Below are 25,125 nucleotides of genomic sequence, written 5' to 3' on the forward strand. Positions count from 1 at the left end.
TACCATTTTAAGAAAGATTCGAATCAAGTAGTAACTCCTGTGAGGAAATTAGTGAATCGCTTTGTATGACATAGAATGCCGCCACTACGGTCTAACATCCGCATAACGTATATGCCGGTTCGTCGCTTACCCTTGCACTCAAGTCTTAAGATTTTTCACGCCACCTCAGCCACCATCCGGATTCATTTCATGGTAAAAAGTAATTGAAATCATTTCATTTTCATTTGCATATTTTATTTGATCATTTCATTTAACGCTAGGTTTGGGAACATTATTTTAGTCGCACATTAGTATGTACAGAGCAAAGAGTTTGCTTGCTGTTTGCTATAGAATTTCTTTGTTCGTAACACTTCACATACGTCAGCCCCCGGGGAAGGGGGCTAGACCTAGCCATCTCTTTCCTCTCCTGCTGCTCCTTCTTCTACTCCACCGATCGCTCAACCCCTAAAATGTTCTTTACGTACGTGTATTCATTATGTACCCACCACATCGTCGAACAACGCACTGAACGGAATATATGCCAAAATTGAAGTGAGAAACTGGATGGAGAGTGAAATTTTACTTCTGCCCTTCGCAATACACTAGCTTTGCTTGACAAACACGACCTCACTCCTACTAGAGTCGGCCGCACATCTTTCCGCACATCTGCCTGTCTGTCGTACTATGTTTAGTCTACATGCGCTTAAGGAATAATTTTATCGTGACTCTTTTGGTATTTAGATCGCCTATCGCTAGTGTCTTCCTGCCGCCGTTCGCTTGAGCTCGCACGCTTCGGTGCAAACCTTACATTTCCATGCATCTCTATGAGCAGACCACGCCGGTCCGGCACCGATTCAGTGCGCCGTGAAATCATCATCCCTACGACCATTCCATAAGCCTACTTCTTTCCAGGTCCTGTTCGCTTACGTTCGATTTCACACCATCTTCCCCCAAGGCAGAGACTAATTGGCAACGATCACTGACTTTTTTTAAGGTTGAAGTTTCGATTCAACTCCAGGGATACGACCCACACACTCGCTCCTTCACCAGATGAGTCCTTCTAGACGGGCCGCGAGGGAGCCTTCCGATTTGGTGGTGGCGGCGGTGGAGCTCTCATACGGGACGATGCGGACGAGGAAAGTGTCGTCGAAGAGGATCCTCCCGAATCATTTGTTCCACCACCGGGCGTTAGGTTGCCACCTCCGGCCGCTCCCGCGATACTGCTTGCCGACGACTGCAGCTGATGGTGAGCTGAAAGCAGAAGATGCTGGTGCTGCTGGAGGAAAGCATGCTGCTGTTGCTGTTGTTGCTGCTGGAGATGGTTGATGCGATTGCTGTTGTTAGTAGTGGACGAATCGTCCTCGTCGAGATCGTCATCCGAGGACACGGAGTTGGCGTCCGAGTTGGACGGGGATGGTGAGGGCGGTGAAAGCGTTTCCTGCTCCTGCAGCATCGTGCGGAACTCTTGGATGGATTCATTCAGGGCCCACAGCTGCGACAGCAACGACAGATCCAGTTGCCGGAGACCGTACTAAAATGAGAGGAGAAAAAAAAACACAGAAAACCATTAGTCGCTGGTCGCACCACAAATAGCAGGTGAACGATGATTCGAAGGTTCGTACGTGTGCGGGATCTTCTTATATGGATGCATTATTGCAGAAGTAAATTGCTACCCACGAATCAATGCCAAATCGATTTCGCCACTTCCAAATCGACCAAAAAAAAAAGGTCAAGCGAGGCTCCCAATTCTAAACTACCTAGTATTATCGCGTCTCGCTCTTCCAAAGCGACGCTGATTTTGGACTAATTTCACAGAAAATAAAACCCCTCACTCATCACCGCGTGCGTGCGGCCCTTAGTGTCTTAGTGTTGAGCTCCCGGTGTTCATTTGCGCACAAATGGGCGAAGCTTTTCATTCTTTCAGCGCCTCGGCCACGATATTTGAGGTCAGCCAATCCATTCATGGCTGGCATCTTTCGCCCGGGCCTGGATTAAATGCCCAATTGGGGCGTTTGGCGAAATTGCCGGCTTCGATGGTCGACCATTCCAAGCCTAAATATAACCGACCATTACCGGGCTATTACAGAAAAGGCGCCGCTGCTGCCGTGGTGTGAGTTGCTCACTGCGTACCAGAAGCACGATCGTACGATTTTATTATTTTTTACATTTCGTTTTGCACCCCCACGATCGTTGCTCAATCGTTGTACGATCGGGAAAAGGCTTCTGACACCTGCGCACCTGCACCTGCTGCAGAGAGCGTGGTTGCGCACGGACAGCAACCGCACTTGACAGCTACCGGCAGGCATAAATGTGATATCGCGATTCAAACTCCCTTCTCGGCGCTCGATCGTTCAATCCGCGGTTGCAAACCAACCAGTGCCCTCGGGTTTCCCGCCTCCATTTTCGTTCATCGAATGACGATCATCCCCCGATCTACTCCACTCTATTTCAATTGCGAGAGTGAATTTGATACGGGATTGCAATATTTCTCCGGCTGCGTATTATAATTACAGAACGCATGCAACGCGGAGGGCCACGAGCCTAGTGTTTTACGCCACCGGTGAAAGCCATATATTTCGGGCTACATGACGGTAACACCGATCGGCACTACCGCGCGTAACGGCGAGCTGAAAACGAAGAAGTTGAGAACGTTAAGCAAACCCATTTGCAACACAAATTACTGATCCCGTTTCAAAACCGACGTGCAGTAAATCAATCCCGCTGCTGATATTGATTTATGACATTTTTTGCTAAAATTGTTCCTACAAAATACACCATTTGCAATTCGTTGATAGGGCTTTGACACAATTAGATCACTACCGGATGCATCCAAGCCGCGGCGCAGTTTCAAACGGGTTCCTGAATCAAGCCACTTTTCTCCTAATCGATCTAAGGTTGAAATGATTTCATACGAATATGACACTTCCCTTCATCACTCGTTTACATAATCTTCCTGATAGGATGCCTGTTTATACACCGAAGGAAATACCACACGATTAGCAGCAAATGATCACGACACTCGACGGCTGCGATCAAGTTTGTTGAGACGCGTCGAACAGCAGCAACATAGCAGCTCGCAATAAAAATCAAGACTTTCGATTATCCCCAGGATGTGTTCGGTAATTCTACCGCCACCTTCACCACAACGTGGAGCTAATTTGTAAACAGTTACATTCTTCTAACGACGAGTGCATGTACCTTTCAATGATGGTCTTCTAGCTGCAGATAACGCTCACATGTGCTACTCTTCCTTTCGCCAACCAGCGCTCCTTCGAGTGGCGGCGAAGATAACTGTTTTAAAAACATTCCCGGCCAGCCCTTAATTGGACCTGCGCCAAACCGATCGGACGGCATTCTTTTAGCCCCGGGAGCGCCGATAATGGAGTGCCGGGAGAGAGCATAATTATGCAACCGTGGCGCAGCTCCCCCAAGGCCACGCAGCCACAAGCAAACGGCGCATCATTTGCACACTTTCGTTGCGATGTGCGATCGCGAGCGCGCGCACCCATCCACAGGACTCCCGTTTAGCATAATCGATCGCGATCGACATTCGCGTTTCCCGGGAAGCGCGGAAAATAAAGCGTTCGTTGACCTTGCACGCCGTTAAGGCATTGCGGTTCAGATTGCGCGAGCACGTACACGCAACAAATCAAGCACGGCCGGCGTGCTAACGGTATCGGTGGAACTCGCGGTTGCGCACCAGAACCACGAGATCGCATTAAGGGCTCGGCTCGGTGGGCCATTAAAACGGAATCGTCGCGACGGGAATGGCAATGGGCAATGGGCAATGGTGTGTGCTTTTGTCCTTTCGTTTTCCACGATCGGGGGGGGGGGGGGGGAAAAATGAACGATCTTATGGATGGAAAGCCCCCAAAGCCGCCCAGAACGAACGCGATCGTACGGTGATCTTGCGTAAGCTTCAAAATTAAACCCCGACGGCGTTTTCTCACACGCCTCGTCTTTCCACGCAACGAAAGTGTGGAATGTGTTTCCCGCGGGAGGAAAATGAAGCCGCGATTTTCCGACCAAGCTGATCTCATTGCTGTTTCGCGCTTCGAGGCGATCATCATTTGCCCGGGCGATCGGTTATTTTGGCCACATGACGGCCTGCTTACGTCGGCCGGTTCACTCTCGATTACGGTAATGTTTGCACCAACCAGCATCTTCCCCACGAGCCTGGCAAATTAATTTCATGGCCACGAAAAGAAAACACACACACACACACACACACATGGCACACGCTACACTTAATTTGTGTTGATGCCTTTTCGATGCCCCGTTCGCTTCGTCGTCCATTGCAGACGTGAATAAATAGCACCGCTACAACAGAGAGAAGAAACAAATAAAAAAAAGCACAATGCCGCCTAAAGAGAGCTTTTAGGCTTATTTGCTGGTGTCTTTGAAACGGAGCGGAGTGGATTGTCGGGGGCACTTAGAGAAATTTTAAAAATATCACCCGGTAAATATTACGATAGCCTCAAAAGCGCCGGATAACGATCAAGCTTTGCATCACGCTGTTTCTCGGCTCAGCGCCGCTGAAAAATTGCCAAACATGAGGTACTGGAAGGCGCTCGAGCAACCCAAGAGAGCTAACGGCTTCAAGGTCAATGCCGCGCAAATGAATCATTAATTTCGGTGTTTCGCAGCGGGACAAACCGCACGGGTGAATTGGAAACAAGCCGAGATGCCTCAACGAGATGGACTTCCTTTGCCATGCTCTCGAGGGTACTTCCGTTTTACGCACACGGTGACCTTCGGCAAAGAATGCACTTCCCTCCTTTTTCGATCGTACACCGTCGGTGAACACTTTTCACACCTGCCGGCAGCCGCTGGTTAATGTTGGTTGGGAAATTCAGCAGCATGAAAACCGATGGAAAAGTGCACGGTTGGGAGGCAGACAATAAATAATAAAGAGCCCGATGGCGCAACATGGCGGCTTCCAAGCGCGAAGGCTCGATTATTAGTGAGTAATTGTATCGTTTACTCGACGTGCCGATGGTACACCATCGTTTCCGTGACGTTGTGATTTTCCCCACATTTTGGGGTGCTTTTACGAGTGTAACCTCGAGCCAAAGAAAAGCACAACGCCGGCGGAAGCATTCGTGCGATGCCCTTTCGGATTTAACAAATCCAAAACAATATTTAAAAACTCCGCATTATTGAATGGTAATTTTGGATTCTTTTGAGCTACAAAAGAAGCGCTGTCTGTTACAATATTCATACGAAACGCCTTCCCTTGCGAAACGGATGGGACTGTATGGGAAAGATTCTGTTCAGCCGCACGCTTGCGACAATCAAGGAGTCAAGGAAACTTCTCGGTCAATCTGGGACGCAGACGAATGAAGTGGATCGTGTCTTTCGTAAAACGACAACAAAAAAGCAATTACTTACCCAACGCCATGGCCTCTCGTGGGAGTTTAGAGCTTGGAGCTGCCAGAACGATGGCAAAAAATAGGAAAATAATAATAAAGAGCGATCTTCGACAGCACTTTACGCAGAAACGCGAAAAAAAAATATCAAAAGCCCACGCCACTTTCAGATCGCCGAGAAGGACGCATCCACAGATCGAGGACATCGGCGGACCGGATCGTTAAGGTTGAGGTTATTATTATTTACCATTTAGCGCACTGGTGGTGGCTACCGAGATCTCGAGCCACAGAGCCGTGAACACTATTGGTCCTGAGTTCTTCGACCACTCTGGCTCGTAAAAAAAAATCGAACCGCAGAACCATCGCGCATCGCCACCCTCAACCAAAAAGGGGGTGTTCGCGTTAAATGGCGATTTGATCGGCAATTATACAGCGTTTTAGAGGGTTGTGGAAAGAGAGCGAGAGCACACAAAAAAAACGCACACTCTGCGACCTCCTCCGCAAAGAGACGTATTGTGCAGTCAACCACCGGATGGATGGACGACTCGACGTGAAGTGACCTAAGCCAACTCAAACGTTTACCAGAATTCAACGCATTTTTTTGTCATTATTAATTTCCATACCATTTTCTAACGGAGAGCGATCGTTACCGCCAAGGCAGAGGGTGTACGATTAGCGTAATAATAACGTTTGTCCGATCGGAAAGTGGCCAACCCCGAAAAAGAGCAGAAAAACAAAAAGGTCAATCCTTCCGTTCTGTTCACCTTTCAAAAGGCCCCTCGCCGCGTGGGCTGAAAAGCCATCTTCATTTTCCCGCGTTCAGGAAAGAACGACGAATGCCACGAAACAAAACGAATACGTCGCGAACTTTACGCAATACCGTGACTCATCGAAATAGCTGGCGGAAGAGTGCGAGAATAGCGACCCAGCGACGACGAAAAGCGGCATTTGATGAGAAATTTGCATCTGGTTTTCCCCCACCCAAAAATAGCACACCCATCCATCGGCTTTTCGTCGGTGGGTGCCACCAAAAGGGCTTGCTAAAAAGGGAAAATCGGTCTCGCCCCAGAATGCAACGAGAAAGTTCAACGTTCTGCATTTTGCGGCCACACCAGACGTATTCGTTCACGCTGATTCCGCCCCCGGGTGGGAAACAAGGGTGAACCCTGGTGGGTGGATGGGTGGTTTTTGTCACTATTTTCGGCAAAACGTTGAAGAGTTTGGTTCCGGCGCCGAATCGACGACGGCCCAATTTGCATTCACCTTCTGCCGCTTTAGCTGGTGAAAACGCTGCCCCGGGCTCGTACGTTCGAGCAAACTCGACCAAATAGGAAAAAGGTGTCACTTCGGGGACATTACCAGATTTACTAACCACAACTCGACGGCTTATGGCGGATGACAACGCGACATGGGCGCCACAACACTCTCTTGTGCTAGTTCAGGTCGCTTGAATCGGCGAAAAATGGCCAGGACCGGGTGACAGTTTTCGAGGCAGACCACCGGCGTGTTTTCGTAACAGATTTACACCGTTTGGCAAGCGAAAAATTTGGGCACCGAGACAAAGAATCAACAACCAGAAAAAAAAACCAAACCTCCAAACCAAGTCAATGGGGGAGAAAAATAATGAAACATCAAACATCGTCGTCACACGGTTTGCACCCCCAAACGAAGGTCCATTTGGTAATCGACGGTGGCTTCCATTTCGGAAAGCGGGCCTCTCCTAATTTGCCACCATTCACCGGTCAACCGATGAAATCCTTCATCGGTGATCGGTGATTAGCATCTCGACCAATTCGGGCTCAACCAACCCAAGGCAGGCTGCTCTCGAGCGATCGCGGACACCCGGGTGCCGAAACATTTGGACTCATTTCGGTCGGAGAGATTAATGCCTTAAATTAATTACGAGTCCCGCTCAAATCGATACACAACGGCCACGCTTACGTGTGATTAGAAATTTCAGCACCTCCACGTGCCGGCGTCGGGAAGAGTAATGGATATTTTGAGAATTTTCCTACGAGCAATTCTTCACGATTTCCGGGAGGTCGGTTTCTAAGCGCACGCGATCGTGTGCCAGTTTTATGACGTGATAAAAATTGCCCGTAAAATAAACGTCACTCGAAATCACGATCGTTCGTCGCCGTTCGAAAGCACAACATACGCGAGTAGAAAAAGGAACGCGCCCTGAAATCTCCTACTGAAGCATTGCCACCCCCGAAAACAACTCTCACTCGCACGCGCGCGCGCGCACACACCCACATTTGTGGATAAAAATAAACGATCGTTGTCCCGATCACAGACCGCGGTTCTTATGACTACGATTGGCTGGAAAAAGGGCGACCTGGCCGAACGATGCAGTGGAAAATCATAACACACGCGCGGATCTCGGGAACCGTGTCGAACAAATGTCGCCCGTAAGCTGGCGCCAAGCTAGACCAGACGAGCCGCGACTGACGCGGCAAGGAATTTTAGAATGGCGTTTGCCTTGCCGCACCTCTTTCTAATCGCGTAGGGCGGCGTGACTCGCGAGTGCAAAACGCTAGAAAATGGCGTATCGTATGAACACGTCGCGAAGCATGCGGACCCCAGGCTCAGGGCGAGTGCATTTATTTCTCTACCAACGCAAGGCGAGCAGACCGGTTGTGAAGCCAAACGGAACGGTAATTATAATGTTCCTCTTGAGCGTTGGGTTCTCTGGGGTTTGCGGACATGAAAAAAGGGCTAAGGCTCAGAAGGCAACCGACATGGGGCGAGGTTTAGTGAATTGAAAGTGACATCCGCAGGCAGGGGAAAAAAGGGAAAGTTCTAAATTGCCTTTCAAATGGGGCTAATTAGCCGGATTTGTGTGAAAACAAATCACAACAATTAGGTAATGATTTGCATGACTAGGTTGGATAAAATGGAACAATATACGTCATGAATAAGGTCATTCGAAGTGTAATAAAAATAGGTGAACAAATATAAACCAGTGCTCCAATCATCGGATTCCCCCAAGAGATCAAAAAATTAATTAGAAACAATTAAATGAATAACGAAAACACGCCACAAGCTGTTAGAATCACTTGCTAAACCTCGCCGACAATGGCGATAGGAAATTCCCCAAATATGACGCACCTCAACGGACAGCTCGTTCGAGCACGTTCGAGCTAATAGGAACGGAAAAACCCCCATCAATGGTTCGGCGGACCCGGATTCTTGTCACCATTCCAAATCACCCTTGAACTGAAATACTCAAGCGCATATCCGCTTCCCTTCAGGCGAAAGGGCCAGCACCCAAATGAATCGCCACCAGCAGCAACACCAGCGCCATTGACACCATTATTAATTTCTCCGAGCACGTACAGTGCAGCCGCATCTCATTGCAATGCCATGGCGATCGGACCCACGGAGAAGCCACCTCAAACACATAGCACATCCAAGCAAGTGCGCACTTTGCATCCGAATCAGACCCGCGAATAGCCGCTTCGAGCCACGGCCACAAATTGCCTACCGCTCGACGACGTCTCGATGGATCATTTGAAGCGCGGACGAATGAATGTCGAGCATGATTAGCATACATTTGAATGGATAATTTCCCATTCCCGGTTTGACCCCCTGCGGGCGGTGGTTCAATAGCGTGCTAATACCGTATCACGCGGCCAGTGCACATCAACTCGCGAGGTAGAACACGACAGGAAAGTTGTACTGAAAGGGTTCAACGTACCAGAAGGGGACACCGTTATGCGCGACTCCAGGGACCATCATACACTGTCAATTAGCGGCACTAAACGAACGCATCATCAATCAGACGTTGGAGACCTTTCGTTTCTTTTCAGACACCTCGATCACTACTTCTGTAGACGGGTTGATCCTCACGCAGCAGCATCGGCATGGCTGTATGTGGGGGGACTCGTTTACCGGCTGGCCTGTATTGATTCTGTTGACCACCCGTCGTCGCCTTTGGCATTAGAAAACTCACGCAAGAGATCAACGTTTAGGGGCAGCGGGAATAAGACATCGTCACGTGCTTCCCTTCAATCCAGAGCTACGGATGTGTGACCCCTTTTAACCGATCACTTTCTCTTCACGCTGATCGACGCGCAGTAGCCCTCGCAGCAGCTGATTGAAACATAATCCATACGGATCCTCGGCGAGACATATGGAAGCCATAAAGCAACTCCTCCTACGAGGTACCACGAGGAAGGTTTCTTTTACCGGCCCCAATCCGAAGCAAACTCCCTAAAATATGATCGTTTTCTCGGATAACTCCCACACAAAAACCCATCCGTTGAATGATTCAATTAAACAAAATTTAATTTCATTTTCGTTCTGGAAAACGCCCTCACTTCCCGGCGTTCCACACACTGGCTTTGTTTTGGGAAAACTGATCGCACACGAGCTGCTAAACTTTAGTGTGGGGATTATTCGTCGGCGTTAATTAACATGATGAACCGCACGACACTGAGGGACCGGTTCTCTGATTCCATCGCACCCCCACGCGCAGAACAAAGCGTAACATATCGGAAGAATGCCGAACCGAGCCCTTGAAGGTCCTCAGGCGCTCGGCTAATTGGCGACGGAATGCCCATCAAGCCTATTATGGTAAGGCTTCCTTCTCGCGTAGCCGACGCGTATGTCGCCGCTGATTATCGTGGGATTAAAACAAACGTCTAGACCGCGTATCAGTTCATCCGGGAAGATTGCGTGCCAACAGCTGCTACCGCCGGCGAGTCGCGCGTTCTGTCGTTTTACCGTCGGTTAATATATTTAATAGGAGCCGATTGCACGAAGCGCTCGAGCGATCTCATAAGCGGATGTGCTCCTACGGCTCAACGTCAGGAATTATGGCCCACCCCGAGAGCGATCATGTTCTTAACGCCCTCATCATATTCTCGAGGAGCAACAACGTGGACCGAGAGCTGGTGGGTCCTGTCTCGTTTGTCATCACAACCGACTGTGTCCACAGAACCTATCATCAATATGCTGTTCTCAGGAAAACTGCAACAGGCACTCGAACCGGAGCTAAAGTAATGGAAATTTGATTGGAGCTCGAGCAATCGGTATGTTGAGCAGCAAAGCAGCTGCTATCGGTGGACGTTAATGATGTACTATTAAACTGTGATTATTTTTAGTCCTCCCACAGATGAATGGCCTGTCGCCGGCGATGGCTTGGTTACTTCTTGTTAATGCCCAGGGGACAAATATCGGACGGAGGAAAAAATCTTGCCAAAACGATTCCGACAGTAATAACAATACGGAGATGGCTCGTTAGGCTATACTTAGCCTAACGGAAACCCGCTTTTATCTCCGCACTCATAATTGTTCCGATTATGATGCATGATTGAAGGGGGAGAAAAACACAAAAGCCGTCAATTTTTAAACCCTCACAACGGACATTTCCCACGCGCCTTTCGAGATCATGAACCCGCGCGATCGATCAACCATAAATCATTTTGTCGTCATTGGGGAGGAAAAAAACGCGATGCACCCGGAAACCCGCACGTTCCGCAAGTTCCAATAAATGCAAGCTCTCGCAAACAGCAATAAAACAGTTCATTGAGCTATTCCGAATTAACGGCTCCTCCTCGTCAACACACACACGTGTGCGTGGGGAGTATCAATCGCCCGCGGGCACTACACGTTTAAAGCTCGCTTTTTTTCCACATTACTAGCTTTTAGTGCAACGGCAGCCGGCCACCCTAACTAGTCCAAGACGAAGCGACGAAGCAAAACAACAACAGAAATGTGAGCCAAAACAATCGACCGCTCGGGGAAGGGCTTCGGTGCGTTACCGGGGCCGTACGCACTCCAACGAGTGGTGCGCATCACCTCTCCACCGAACAATGGCCACCACACCCCAGTGCCGGTAACCGAAACAAAAGGGAAAATGGCAGACACAAGCAGCACAATTTCTAAAGCATTACGCAACCTTATGCTCGAGGTCGATATGTGGCTGTTGCTTCTTTCAAACTCGTCGATATCACAACCGAGCCCTACCACGATGGTGCTCCCTCTTTTTTTTTCCTCATAATTTTCTTGCCGCTGTTCGGACGGGGGTTGGTTTGCGTGCTAAGCCTCGCGGAACGATGGTCGGGTGTCTTCACCCGTGCTCAAGCGCCACACATGCGCTAATGCGCGGTGCGAATGCGCGGCTTTACGATGGGTGACGGTTTTTGCGATCATAACACTTCATAAATTTTCCCCCCACTTGGCCATTGGCAACTGCTTTAATCGATTTATTTATAGGGATTTTTTTATGTTTATTTGAGCATGGGGTCACACGTGCCGATGGAGCATTATGTGAAATGCTAACATCCCTTCTTGAGGCATGATACTGATCTTCTACATTACAATGGAAGAAATTAACAAATTAGCTCATATCCGAGGGTTAGTGAATAAAATAACCCAACAAAAAGCCAAATCAAATAAAATTTCAACCTAATAAGCCGAATTGTTTGCCTCACAAAATCGGATGAATTCAAATAATCGAACGAACTTCACGTGAAAGCGATACGCGGGCATTCAAACTCCTATTTACCCAAGATCCGCCATTGAACCAGCAACCTCGAGGAACTTCGTTCTTCACCTCATACTGTATCTAACCGGCATCCAGCAAACAAGCGAAAAGGGTCACGAGCAAACAAACGAAAAAAAAAATCCCATCCAATGGCTAACGAAATAAGCGTTTTACCTTACTTCATATTGAATCTGTTCGACCCTGCTCTCTTCCACATTCAAAACCACGTCACCCGAGAGCACCGAGTGCAGCTCCGTGCGTTCGAACGGTTGGTGAATGTTTAATTAACGTAACGGTACACTCGCGGGTCGATTTTTTTCCCACCGATAGTGCCCGCGAGGATGCAAAGCCACCGAGAAGACACACAAGACCCGGACCACAACCGGAGCGAAATGAAACGGAACGAAGCGGAAACTAAATTAAACGCACCCCGGCTCCGCACGATGGACATCGTTTGTTTGCATAACAACGCTAAGCAAGCTGAAATTGAACCACGTTCGAACGGACGGGATCAGCCGGGATCGGGTTGAAGAAAAAGAACCAAAACTTCACCCTAATGCGCGTTCAAGCGTGGCGACCTTCGTGACGATTCGGTATGCTTTGTAACGCCCGTTCAGCTTAACTTCGCACAGGGTGGCCCTTTTTGATAGCTCTCGACTATCGCTTCCAGTGTCCTAAAAAACACACCAACCCAGACCCACGTTAGATAGGGTCGTCCTTACGATAAAACGTATCACTCATTGGTACCTTTTCGTACCGAAGCTTTCGTTTCTCATCGGCGCCATTTTAGCGGCCACACACGGCGCAGCCACGGACTCGGCGAAACGATTATAAATGCCCAAACTCATTAGCCTATTACAATTATCCCATAAGCGGTCCATAGACCCACGCTACACTCGCACGCCAAGCGGGTTATTTAAGCTGTAAAGTTTGTCCGCGGACCGTCCACAATCACTTCATCATCTTCGCACGCATACGAACCGGTGTCGGAACATCAGGCATTGGGTCAGCAGGTAATTTTCAACCGAAAAATTGGCCCACACACCAATCGAGACGCGGGCAGAAACAAAAACCCTCTAAATCCTTCGTTGAACGAATGCGCCATTATGACAAAAATAATGTAGCACCACGAAGAAGAAAAAAACCAACATAACCACATTCGTCTTTAATTTTCGCCCCACCGGTGGGAGGTCAAAATGCGTTGTTTTACTTCCCTCCACTCGATCGATAGCTCGATCGTTAGGGTTACATTCCGGTGCATAATTGTTCGCTCTGGGCTCTGGGGATACTAGAGAGTAAACGATCATCGATTAGGTAACCGTGCGTGCGAGCCTGATCGGTAATTGAGGTTCATATTTTGTTTAAACCATTTCAACCACTCGTACCGTTGTTTTTTTTTTGTTTTACATCCACCATATCGGGAGCAATCGACTGAACAACTGGCTTAGACCGGCTGCTCCGGTTGCGCATTATGATCACTTGAACGATTGCGAATCATATCGACGCCACAGGATGTAGTCTCCGCCACCACACGAGGCTTCGCTTGCCTGTTGGTTAGGTTAGGCCGAGGGTGCGCAACGTTATATCACTTTCGCCTTTCGGTGACCACGGAGCGCCATAAGAGACCAGCAGCCCTTCGAGCACCGAGCATGGTTTCTCGCGTTACATTACACCGGCACGATTACCCGCCCGGAGGCCGTGCCTAGCAGGGTGTAACATTTCCGCAAATCAACGCCTTTTTTGGGGGGCAAAGTTGCCTGCATCGGAGTTGCCTGCAGCTGCTTGAGATCGCTTCGGATGGATCACGAAACATTTCCAAAACCGTAACGGCTCGCACGGGTTCGGTGGCATCGTACGGGAACGGCTTATCGACACGTGAAATGAGCTGCGTTTTAACACGAATCTACCCTTCTTTGTTCGTTCGCTTATCCGTTGTTGAGTGCTCACGCCAGCACACTCGAGCTCGGCTCGTAACTCGTCACAGAGACACCGGCTAGTATCTTGAGTGTGCCGATTTCCTGCATCGGATTAAACACCTCTTCGGTTGGCCGACGTCATCCAGCTGGATCAACGTGCATTTCAATTGGTTTGACACACTTTTCCATCCCCCGACGCATATCCGATTACGTGCCGTTTTCCATCCGGTCAACTCAAATCACCTCCGGCTGCTTTAGATGTGTGCCGTCTCGTGTTGAGGCTCACGGTGCGGTTTTGCATCATGCATCCCTTAGAAGCGGTGAGTTTCCTTCACAATGCAGCTTTTCGATCACCTCTGGGTGGTGTCAATCATCGATATCTCGTGTAAAGCAACGTGGGGACTGGTTGGCTGGCTGCCAACAACTAACAACGCACATTTTGAGCAGCCATTTCTGCTCCAAGTGCTACACGCGGCTTAGTAGAGTGTATCATTTTTTCATTCGCAAATGCAACGCAATTCCACCAGTCGAGCCTCACCACAAACACTGCGGTTGGCAGAGAGTCCCATATATAATTATGAAAAATAAATAAACCGATACGCGAGCGACACCCTCCGATGCGGAATCCGCGTCGATTGAGGGCTCGCTAGAGAAAAGTGGGCAAAATAAAAACTAACTCGCGCTACTCCCGCCGCTACTCCACTTTCCCAGCACGTGTGCCCTCGGGTGATCCACCAATGGATGTGCAATAAAATGGCTACAGGACGTCGGAAAAGGCGGTACTCGGCACTAGTGAGCGATAAATCAGGCTCGACTACCAGGCTGGCTAGCTGTGGAGACACAACATCGCTCCGCCTCGACGAAAAGAAAAAACAACCACAGCTTCAACGATCGGTCACTTCCCTGATTTCGCAGAAGGAAAAGCCAACCCCGGCGCTTGATCGTACGCAGCGGAAACTGGTGCTGCCGGAAAATGCACTCACACACTCACGCCACGCCAAAGGCGGCAAAAACAATTAACCATGATTAATTGAGACAATTTGATTGCTATTTAGAGACCGACGAAACACGCAGGGAACGAGTTGGAACGGTGCGATCATACCGATTTATGGGACTCTCCCCTTCTCGGTTGGATTTCCCGGACCTTTGAGGGGGTGGGTTCCTCCCCGGTGGCTTTCGCTTGTCCACTGCTCCGGATCGTGGCGATAGGCGGGCGATCTATTTATATATCTCAGCGATCGATAAATTACGACCGCTTTAAGGACGGCTCCGGGTTTTGGCGTAGGCTCTCCAGGAAGAGCTTATGCAAAGCTGTCCCCCAAGCCGTTCGAAACTAGATTGCGATCATGCAGAAACCCCCCTGCGCCTTAGGGATCGCTAGAAGGCCTGCTACCGAATGCCGACACGATCAAACCCATGATCAGGTAGTACGCACAATCTGTCACTGTAAACGTAAATTTAATTAGAGATCGTAATATGACAACCACTGTGTGGCAGGCGGTTTGGGGACTTTTCATAACCGTCTTGCCCGCGGGTTGCTGCCATAGGGCGGAATCGTGCGAGGCCACAGAGCCAAAACCCACGGTAGCAGGGGCTCACTCTCATCGGAGTGCGCTAGATAAGCTCATTTGAAAGTTAACTCTCTCGACCGACGCGAACATGGACGGAGGCGACAGAAGCTACCGGAATTAGCGGCTGACGGAAACCGTGGGGTTATCAGATAAAGGAGTTTTAATTGAAGCTGACACTTGTCTGCACCTGTCCGGCATGGTCAGTACGTGGAGAGATCTCGGTCGGGTAAACGGACGAAGGAAAGTTCACTTTCGCGATCAGTGAAATGCAAAAAAAGTATGCCCCTATAGCAGTAGACCTAACACGTCCGATTTAGAGATAAAGCAAATTGTACTCTAAATTCAGAATAAAATTCAGAGCAGAGGAAGAAAATTCGATTTAAACCCTGAAAGGTTGCAAAACCTAGCAACATATACAAGAAAATTTATGTGTGCTTTTTTCGATATGAGAAAAATAGATAACTAAAATAATCGTTAACTTTTGAGCCTAAGCTTAGTACAAACACGATCTCAAATAGAATGCGATCTCGCCTTTATATTCCCGTTCAACACCAACAACCGATACAGTGGAATTAAAGTGATGCGAAATTGCAGCCCCAATTATGCGCGTCGTTTTCCCTATGATTTTATCACACCATTCTGCGCAATGCGCTCCGCAACCCATCCCGACTTATGCAAATTCCACCCAACGGGGTTTCTCCGCAGCTTGAAATTTTCACTCTCAGTGCAACGGAAAGGAAAACCGCAGCGAGAGCACAACATGAAAACCGGTGACAAACCGCCCGGTGTTTGTCGCGTCGAAGTCAATAAACTAATTAGCGTAATGGGGGCTCCGGAGCGGTAATCAGCTGGCTGCGTACGCAAATTCCGTCGATAAACCGGGTGTAGGCTGGTTTTTTACTTCTCCCCATAACGGCTGCTCATAAACACGCACGTTCCAGTGAATTAAGCAAACAGACAGCAAAGAAACGCATCGAACGAAACCCCGTAAACTGGACCCCATCATGACGACGTCGACGACGATGACGACGATGATGATGATGATGCTGATAATAATGTCCGCAATTAGTTTCCCGTACATCGTGCGATTAGCAACATTTCCAGTCTGCGCAGGAGATCACCTTACAACCGAGACTTGACCATAACACGCTTTTAGAGATATTAAACATAACCACCGGAGCACCGCTTCACTTGACCAGAGGGTCCGTATAGGGCACACTTGTCGTCGACACACCGAAGACACCTGTTTTCCACGGGAGAAAATGTGCGCGCAGGGAGGCAGAATCTTAATTACGCCCACGTTTAGGGTCACGACTCCAAACAATGCAGATCATAGTCAGTGATGAATGCGAGAAGCAGTGCATTTGAGACGCCAAAGCATTATGCGCACGCATACACAATGCAGGGTGAAGGAAAGGTGGCCGCCTATCTGACAAATAACCCTCATTTCCCTCTCCGTAAGTGAGGGAGTGGAAAAAGAAAGAGATGCTACCGCCGAAGAAAAGCGAAGGTAACGCAATACCTACGATTGCGCAACTCGAGGCATGGCAGAGACTAGCGGGTGAATAGCGAAAAAAAAAAGCCACAACAAGTTCAGACTGGCTGACCTCTTCAGCATGGTGTGGTACGCACTGAGACATAAGCCAAAGTTCGTGGAATTCGTCTTACAAAATCCGCACGCAAAACTCTCATGCACATCTCTGAGAGCTGCACCGGCAGCAACAACAACCGTACGGGAGACGGTGATGCATCAAAAGCATCAGCACACCGGTGACGGTTACGACTCTCTAATGAAGCAATAAAAGCCACACGCATTAGTGTTCTCGGCACATGCCCATTGTTGTGCTAGTGATGTGTGAGTGGGTTGAGTGTATGTGATGCAGTTGTCGCATTTACGCTCGGCACCCGTGATGCACTCCGAATCCGGGAAAAGGTTGATGCACGCATCGTTGCCATCATCAACCCACAGTGGTGCCGATCTTTCGTCAATAACAGAATATACGATCGTACTCTCAACAGTCAGTCAACTGTCATACGATCGATCGAAACCTCGACATGCGACCTCCTGGTTTCGCAACATCGTCTACCAATCGACGATGGCATCACTGACCGAAAGGTCAACCGACAGTACACAGCCAGGGCATGAGACGATGCGAGAAGGAAACATTTTGCATTATCCACCTGCCGTACCAAATCGGCAAAACCTGATCCGACGATGAGAGTGCATTTCGCTGCGCAGTTGCAACGCGGTGCCTCTCAATCAACGCGGTGCATCGATTGGAGGACCATCCGCGACAATTCGCAGCTCGTGCACAAACGCATTGAAATGCATCATGCCCCGGGATAAGTGTGCAAGTGTGCGGTATCGTGTTTACACAATTCTAGGTCGAACGATGTCCATCCAGTAGCTGCCGGTTGTGTGGTGCCAGGATGACATCATTCGCAAGCAGATTTATTATAATCACACACGAACAACACACTAGCATAGCCCATATCCAACGCTACGGGATACACACGTAAAGCCACCGATTTCTCAGCAACGAACAATCATGGGCCACCGGCATGGATTTGCGAAATCTAATGGCTCAATTTTTAATAGTGCACCACCCGGAAAGGTCACCAAGGTAATCAATTAACATTTCGTTGTTGTAAACGATCCTATCGCCACCGGGAAACGGAACGCAACGTCTCACACGGTTTGCTGATCCTGTGTGGCAGCTTAACTGCTAGCTATCTCTCCGCCCCGGCAGGCTCATCCATCATTCGGTATAATTTTCCGCTACATTTGCCAAATCCGAACCGGCGTCTCCACGTCGTCAGTGTCCTCCATTAATCTTACCATCCCGACGCGCAGCATCATGGTGAAGATGTGATCCGAGAGGCGGAACCACGGACCACGCGTGTTGCACATGCGCAATGCTCCAGAAAACCCGTCACCCAGCGAGTTGCTAGAGCGGATCACGATTGCTCTGACGGAGAAGATGCCGTCGTCACTGACGTGTTTGTTAGTTCGAAAGTTTCACGTTCGAATCACGCTTTTTTTTCTGGGTCATCTTGAAGGGATTCGTCTCCGGTGCACAGTCAAACTGACCCAAATCCTGGGCGCACGGAGTCATTTTTCATCGGCGTCCACCCGTCAACCCTCCTATTGCTGGTTATTTACAACCATTTGACTGACACAGCCACCTAAGCCACCGTTGGCTTCTCATGCAGTACACATCTCATTTAAGGGTTTTTAATGCAAACTGAAAACGAAAGCTACCCGAGCCTTCACCGCGGGACGATTAGGCCCACAGTCTGGCGCTGACCCGTGGGTGCGAAGCTGAAATCAATCAGCGTTTCACCCGCCGCAGCAAACACACACACACACAGGGCTAGTGTGGCCGGTGGCCTCTGCGTTTTTCAACCGAAATTGCGTACACCACCGGTTGAAACCGAACGCGGCGCAATTAACAGTTTTCCATCAATTACGACGGACTGAGCGCGCACACCGTCGTAACCGGGGGGCGCGTGTGTTACACCCTCCAACGCGATGGGGTAAGTTAATTACCGACGGCTTCTCCGGTGTAAGACGGATTTCCCTACCGACCGGGGGTGCTCCGTTTTCCCGCGCTCCGGGATGCTAATTGATACCGGCCGACTGATGGGCCAGCGATGACATAAAACAGCGGGTTGGTGCAACCGTGCCACGGTTCCAACTGTAGCCCAGGTCGTTAAGGGCGCACCAGATTTGCCGAGCGATATTGTCACCGCTTTTCACCTGCGTGTGGTGTCTCTCACAACGACTCCAGGCGACAGGTAGGAGATGCATAAAGCTCGACTCCCAACGCTAGCTATTACATCATCGGCGGGAGAAGAGGAAAAACTCGAGTAAGGCTTAGATTTAGAAACTCCATCTCCATGCTAACAAAATATAATTCAGCTCCATTTGTCCCCCATACTCCCTTGAGCGCAAACAAACAATCATCGTCCAATCGATCGACAAACGCTGACGCGATAATTCATCGCAACTCAGCAGCTCACAACCCAACTGGAAGAAAGAAACACGTTAGCAATTTGCATACGATGCATCAAGCCATCAGGTCATGAAGCAACAACCCTGAATCTGTGGCTTTTTCCCCCGGTTTCTGCGCGATCCCAAACACCCTTTTACTTTCCACCCAAGGGGACCGATTTCTTCCACCTGCCCATTGGAAAGCCACCGCACAACGTCAAGCGCAACAATGATCAGCGCAACATGCAGCAAAAGCATGCAGTTCCTTTCCCTTGAACTTTCTTACCGCAAAGCTGCCGGGCGAACCCCACCGGCGCAAGGGCTTTTAAGTTTTTCCCTGGGCGTCGCATCTGCATTTAAATAAAAACATCCGCCAAACATCAAGCGCTCGCGCGCGCGCCACTTGTTCGTGATGTTTCTAATCCGGTTGGGTTTATTATTTTGCACGCGCCAAACAATCGTGCGCCGTGTGCGCTGACATCATATCATTGTGCTGCAGGAGGCCACCCTCGGTTCGGTTGTGTCGGTTGTTTCATATCTCGCTCCTTCGATTCTATATCGCTTTTGTTTTTTCGCTATGCTTTCGCGGGCAGCCGGTGAAAGTGTGCAAGAGTATTTGCCGCCTTATCCTCGAGTGGGGTGGCCCCCATCGAAGGAGGTTGGGGTGGTGATGTACTCAACACCGCCACGGACAGATAGGGCGCGAGTAACGATGGCGTTTGGTTCGTTAGCGACAACAATCGAATCGTTTGCTGCGATGCATTTATACCGCGATACCGATCGTACGCCATAGCAGCAACCGTCAGCGATATTGCTGGCAATCGATTGAACATGGTAGAATTAAGACTCATAAACTAGTTTCGTGTTCGCAAACAAACGGCTTTCCGGTGGCGCAGGATGCCGTCTGGTGAGTTAATATTACAACATGGTTCGCTGGTTCGACATTATGAGTTGCTGCTGCTGCTGCTGGTTTGTAGCGTGGATCATAGGATAATGATTTTATTGTTTACCGAGCTTATCGCGATCGTGTATGCACTATCGCGTAGCAAACGCGGAAGAAAGACAATCGCCATTAGCCCGTTTGCTGCATTTCCGCGAGGAGGCGCTACTTTTTTTGCACTATTTCCATAATCGCATTCGGTGGTCGCAAGATCGGGACGTCGATAGTAAACCGAGGACAAACATTGGTGGCGCCAACCGAATGCGTTACTCGAATCAATTATGCAATCGGGGGATCTAGCTTCTGCTGGCATTGCTCGTTGAAAGCCACAGATGTATGTTTACAATCTCCCCTTGTGGCTACAGAATTATGCGTGAATGTTAAACTCGTGCAGGTAGGCTAGGGTTAGGTCGTCACAAAGACCATTATCTCGTCACAGAGTTCTAGCATCATCCTTGATTGCCTCATAATAAATCCTTCGATCACGTAACCGCATCGTCGAAATATCCCGACAAAAACAAACGTTCACCGGTACTTACCTGTAATTAAAAAAAAGAGAAAGAGAAAGAAATGAAACAAAATTACTTGATTATCCCACCAGGATGTACGAGATCTCGTAACAAAGTTGTGCGGATTTATTGGACCCGAATTCGACAACCGCCGTGTGACGACTGCAGAACCGATGGAAAGGGAAGGATAAAACCCGCCAGTGGGGACAATATTACCCTGCTGCACTGTCAGGAAGCATACTGGTCGATATTTTGATATCTTATCCACACACCAGACCAGAAGCGCGTGAGACTCTCCTTTCGAAAGTGCGCAAACGTGCGGTAGTGTCCACTTTCCCAAAAACAAAAAATCAATTTCACCCAAGTCGCGCAGAAACACCCACGTGGCGAAAGGCGACCCAACACGGCGGTGGTGATCTTAAGGCCCACATACGCACATCTGCAACTGCGTGACGCCCGCGTGCAAAATGTGGCGACATGATGAGACGCACCACATCGGCGAAAACAGCTGCAACCGGGTGGTCAAACCTTCGATAAAGAGCACCCAGACCCAGAGCTGGGGGTGCAATAAAATGCTCCCCAGTGGTGGTGGTTGTTGGTGAAGGTTTTGCACGGCTTTACAACAAACTTCGTTACCTTGTGCCCACGGCAGGACTGGGAGAACATATTATCGACAAGGAGCGCTTGGAGTCCGGTCCTTGTACGCTTAATCTCGTCCACACTCTGCTGGCGCTGGTGACCAACTTTTGCGCTGCTTGGTTAAACTAACCTGCGCCATTTCCGAGCGGTTGTGGTCCGAGATTTGTCTTCTCGTGACTACTGCACTCCGAGGGCGTAAACGAAAGCGACGCGCAAAATCGGCGGAATAACCGGACGCGTGACGGTACGTGCATGGCGTGCGGGAATAAAGCAAACTTAAACCACCAACCAACCACCAAGCGAGTTGGTTTGAGTGCACTCCTCGTGATTGGTTTTATGTGCGAGCGATTGAATGCGGGCTAACTATTTACGCTCCACGACCATTAATTGTGTGCAATTTTCGGCACGTTATAGCTGCCTTGCATGTGCGAATGAAGCACTAGAAATCGATGCAAGCGGTGGAAAAACTAATAACACATAAGAAAAATGAATATAACATTGAATTCGCAAAATGCTTAAGATGTATTGACAATGTATGGATTCATCTTTATATTCGAAAAAAAAAACGATGATTAATATTTGAATAACGAATCTGCCTGACAACTGTAATGATGCACTTCAAATATAATAAATGCGTCTTTTCAATTGCACTTGTTTCACGTTAAAACACATCTTAAAAACATTCTAGAATTTATTGCAGAATTCAAGGCCAATAACTAACCACTCCCGGACGTGCATAACATGCAGTAAATCTTGTTCATATTCCCTGCTCCCTCCTTGTTGCATTTAAAACTCCAAGTTATTGCAACGTAAACCCTCCCAACAGGAATACGCGTCTCATTTTAATAAACCCATAAAATTCAAGGATAAACGGTACAACACCATCTGTGGAATTATTTACATTTGGCGGAAGAAAAATATAACGCTGCATTCGGCATGGAGGAAGTTTTCTCGTCGTTTTTAAATTAAACCATCGATCGCCACGCGAGTGACGCTTCGCATTCCTTTCGCAAATCCTTTATCATGCACCAACAACACCAAGGAGCGTCGGTTGCCTTCAATTTGATCGTAAAAATGCACGATTCACGACGTTGGAGCCTTTGCTTGGGTGCATACATTGTTGCCAATCCCGTAGGGAGAGATCGACGGGCAGCTAATTTACGATACGCTCCTCCAAAAAGCGCCTCTCGAGCATCAATCTCACCATCGGCCCAGCAACACACGACTGACATCCGGTAGCAAAAACGGCATATGCATATTCATCCATCAACTCTCTCCCACCAATGGGGGACCTGTCCAATTCACGGGCGGCGTGCGCTAAAGTGACTAAAGTGCAAACCGACGGCGAATGTCACGTACCTCTGACAGGAGCTCGTACGCGTGCTTCACGAGGACATTTTTCTGTGCCCGTGCCAGTAGCAAGTGAAATATTTCATCTTTTGTAGCACCCAAGCAACAGGCCGCTCTGGCGTCAAGTGTGTGTCAACGCCACACACAAAAGGCCCTTTCAAAAGCGACCCGTGACTGATGTGTCGTCTGTCCCCTGCGGGTCACCATCGAGGTTCCTTGGCGTGGTGCGGATCATTGCGCGTAATTGTCTGATCATGCTCAGTGTTGAAGAAATTATTTAAAAGACCCACATTCACTCGGTCCGATCGACGAATGACGGATACTATTCGTTGACCTGCCTGTGGCAGGTTGCCTTATTCCCTTATTTTTAGCGATTTTTATCCAACTACCAGCTCGTTCCCGACCCGCCTCCGGTGGTGTCAAGGTCGACCACAAACGCCCAGCAAAATGTGCATAAAGCAAAGCTTTTCTATCGGCGTAGGTTTAGTTTCCTCTTCCTTGTTGCAGCGCTTGAGAGCGCTCTTGGGAACACAACATACGCTTCTAAACCGCTCGGTTGGGGAATGTTCAACAACCTGCGATCCCTGCGCAACGCCGCAGGGCCATCAATTTCTGGTCAAACCTGTTTTCAGCTGCACCCCTGTTCAGCTTGGCCCTTCCACCGCACGCAATAGGTTCTCGGAGGGACACACTGGAGGGTTCTCCATCATACACCTTCACTCCCGGAGCGCGTGTTTCAGTCGACGGCTCGTGGACTTTACGACGAGGGTCGGCCAAAGGTTGCTTTTTGTATCTTTTTTTTTTCCTTCAATTTTTAGCGAGCAGCATACCGCGATCGTGAAGCTTTCAGTCAGTCCAGTCGGTCAACCAAGAGCGACCCACCGGTGGATTTTACACTTTTATGACCGCAAAATGGAACGTGTTTCGCGCACACGGCCGGTTCCGTGAACGCGCGCAAAACTGCGTGTGGTGCATATGAAAATGCAACCTAACTTCTCGATCGCAGTACGCCTTACCAGCGCGTTTTCTGTGGCTACCAGCGGAGGGTAAGATCATCGATCAACACGCCTGTGGCTATTCGCAACTCGAACCAAACACCACAGATATCGGATACCGGTCGGTGGGTTAAGTGCAAACAAGGCGCAATACGGGATGATGAAGGCGATTGCCGAGTATCTCTCGCTGGCTTTGATTAAGCGAACCCCATAAGGAAAGGCTTGCAACATGATTCGTTCGCTAGAAATGGCGTCCAACGAGCCTGAGAGTGCGTGCCAAATTCTCATTGAAATACACGCCCGACCGGCACCGTGTGCGTATGGCTTGAAAGATCCGAATGCGCATAAATAAATGGCTCACCATTAGGCTGCGTTGCTTGCGTTTGCTGCGAAAAAGGATAGCCGGTGGTGTTGTGTTTTGCTCGCCTGGACATAATGCCACAAATTTATTCGTATAATTCACCCCCGGTTTATCGCTTGATCTGAAGAGGCCCATCAGAGGAAGAAAAAAAGAATTCGAATGATGGGTCACAACCGCGAAACCAACCCACTACTTCCTGTGACAGACAATAGCGGTGGGAACGGTGACCCAGACCGCCTAATGTATCCTTACTTTGTGTGCAAATCTACACCACCCAGCCACCAGGCGATAGTTTTCGGGCCGGCCCAGTCATAATAGAGTTCCTGCTTCCCTGTATTTATTTTACAATCTAAATACTATCAGATGTCAGAGGCTCATAACACACTCTCAAGCCGGCAAGATTTATGCGTCTACACATCTCGAACCATGTTCGGGTCGCTCTTCACAAAGAAGAATAGAAACTCAAACCAAACGATTATTCCCCGCTTCTGCTAGTCAATCTGCCCTCTCCCAGCAAACGGCCACAAAACCTTGGACACCGATATTAAGATTGATGTCAGTGACACACACAAAAAAAGCAACTCCTCCACGTCACGGTTCACGTGGCTAGACGTATCACAACCCATTCGTTCGCCTAGCTTTTTTATTTTCCTCATTCCAGTTTTATGGGACGTCCGGCTTCCCGGCACAAGGCACGGATAGGCCACGATTCCGTTCTAATCCGTCTCACAACGGCCACGGGGAAGAAGCACACGCCCAACAGCGTGTTTGCGGGCTTTCGTACCATACAATTCGCGCCCGGATCGTTCGCTTCTAGCTGCTGGTGGTCCGGTTCAAGGTTGCCCTCTGCTAGGGAGGCGTATGAGCCGAACCCTTTGTTTCCCACAATTAACCCACCCCCCAGGGCGCGATGTGGTGGGTTGGGTTTTCTCGGGCATTTATTTCATTCTGCCAACGGCGCGAAGTGAGAAGCACGTAAATGATCTCGCGCTTTCTGGGCTTCCTGGCG

General features: G+C 49.2%; 1 protein-coding gene across 1 annotated transcript in view; it reads right to left on the reverse strand.

Moving 5' to 3' along the window:
- Positions 1 to 232: 232 nt before the first annotated feature.
- LOC128725983 (uncharacterized) overlaps positions 233 to 25,125 on the reverse strand; it is a 44,901-nt gene continuing 20,008 nt past the window's right edge. Inside the window, exon 3 of the mRNA XM_053819758.1 lies at positions 233 to 1,510. Coding sequence (XP_053675733.1) covers positions 1,040 to 1,510 — 471 coding nt within the window. The 3' untranslated portion in view covers positions 233 to 1,039. The remainder of the gene's footprint in view (positions 1,511 to 25,125) is intronic.

The sequence above is a fragment of the Anopheles nili genome, chromosome 3 (genome assembly GCF_943737925.1).
Source record: "Anopheles nili chromosome 3, idAnoNiliSN_F5_01, whole genome shotgun sequence".
NCBI classification, from domain to species: domain Eukaryota; kingdom Metazoa; phylum Arthropoda; class Insecta; order Diptera; family Culicidae; genus Anopheles; species Anopheles nili.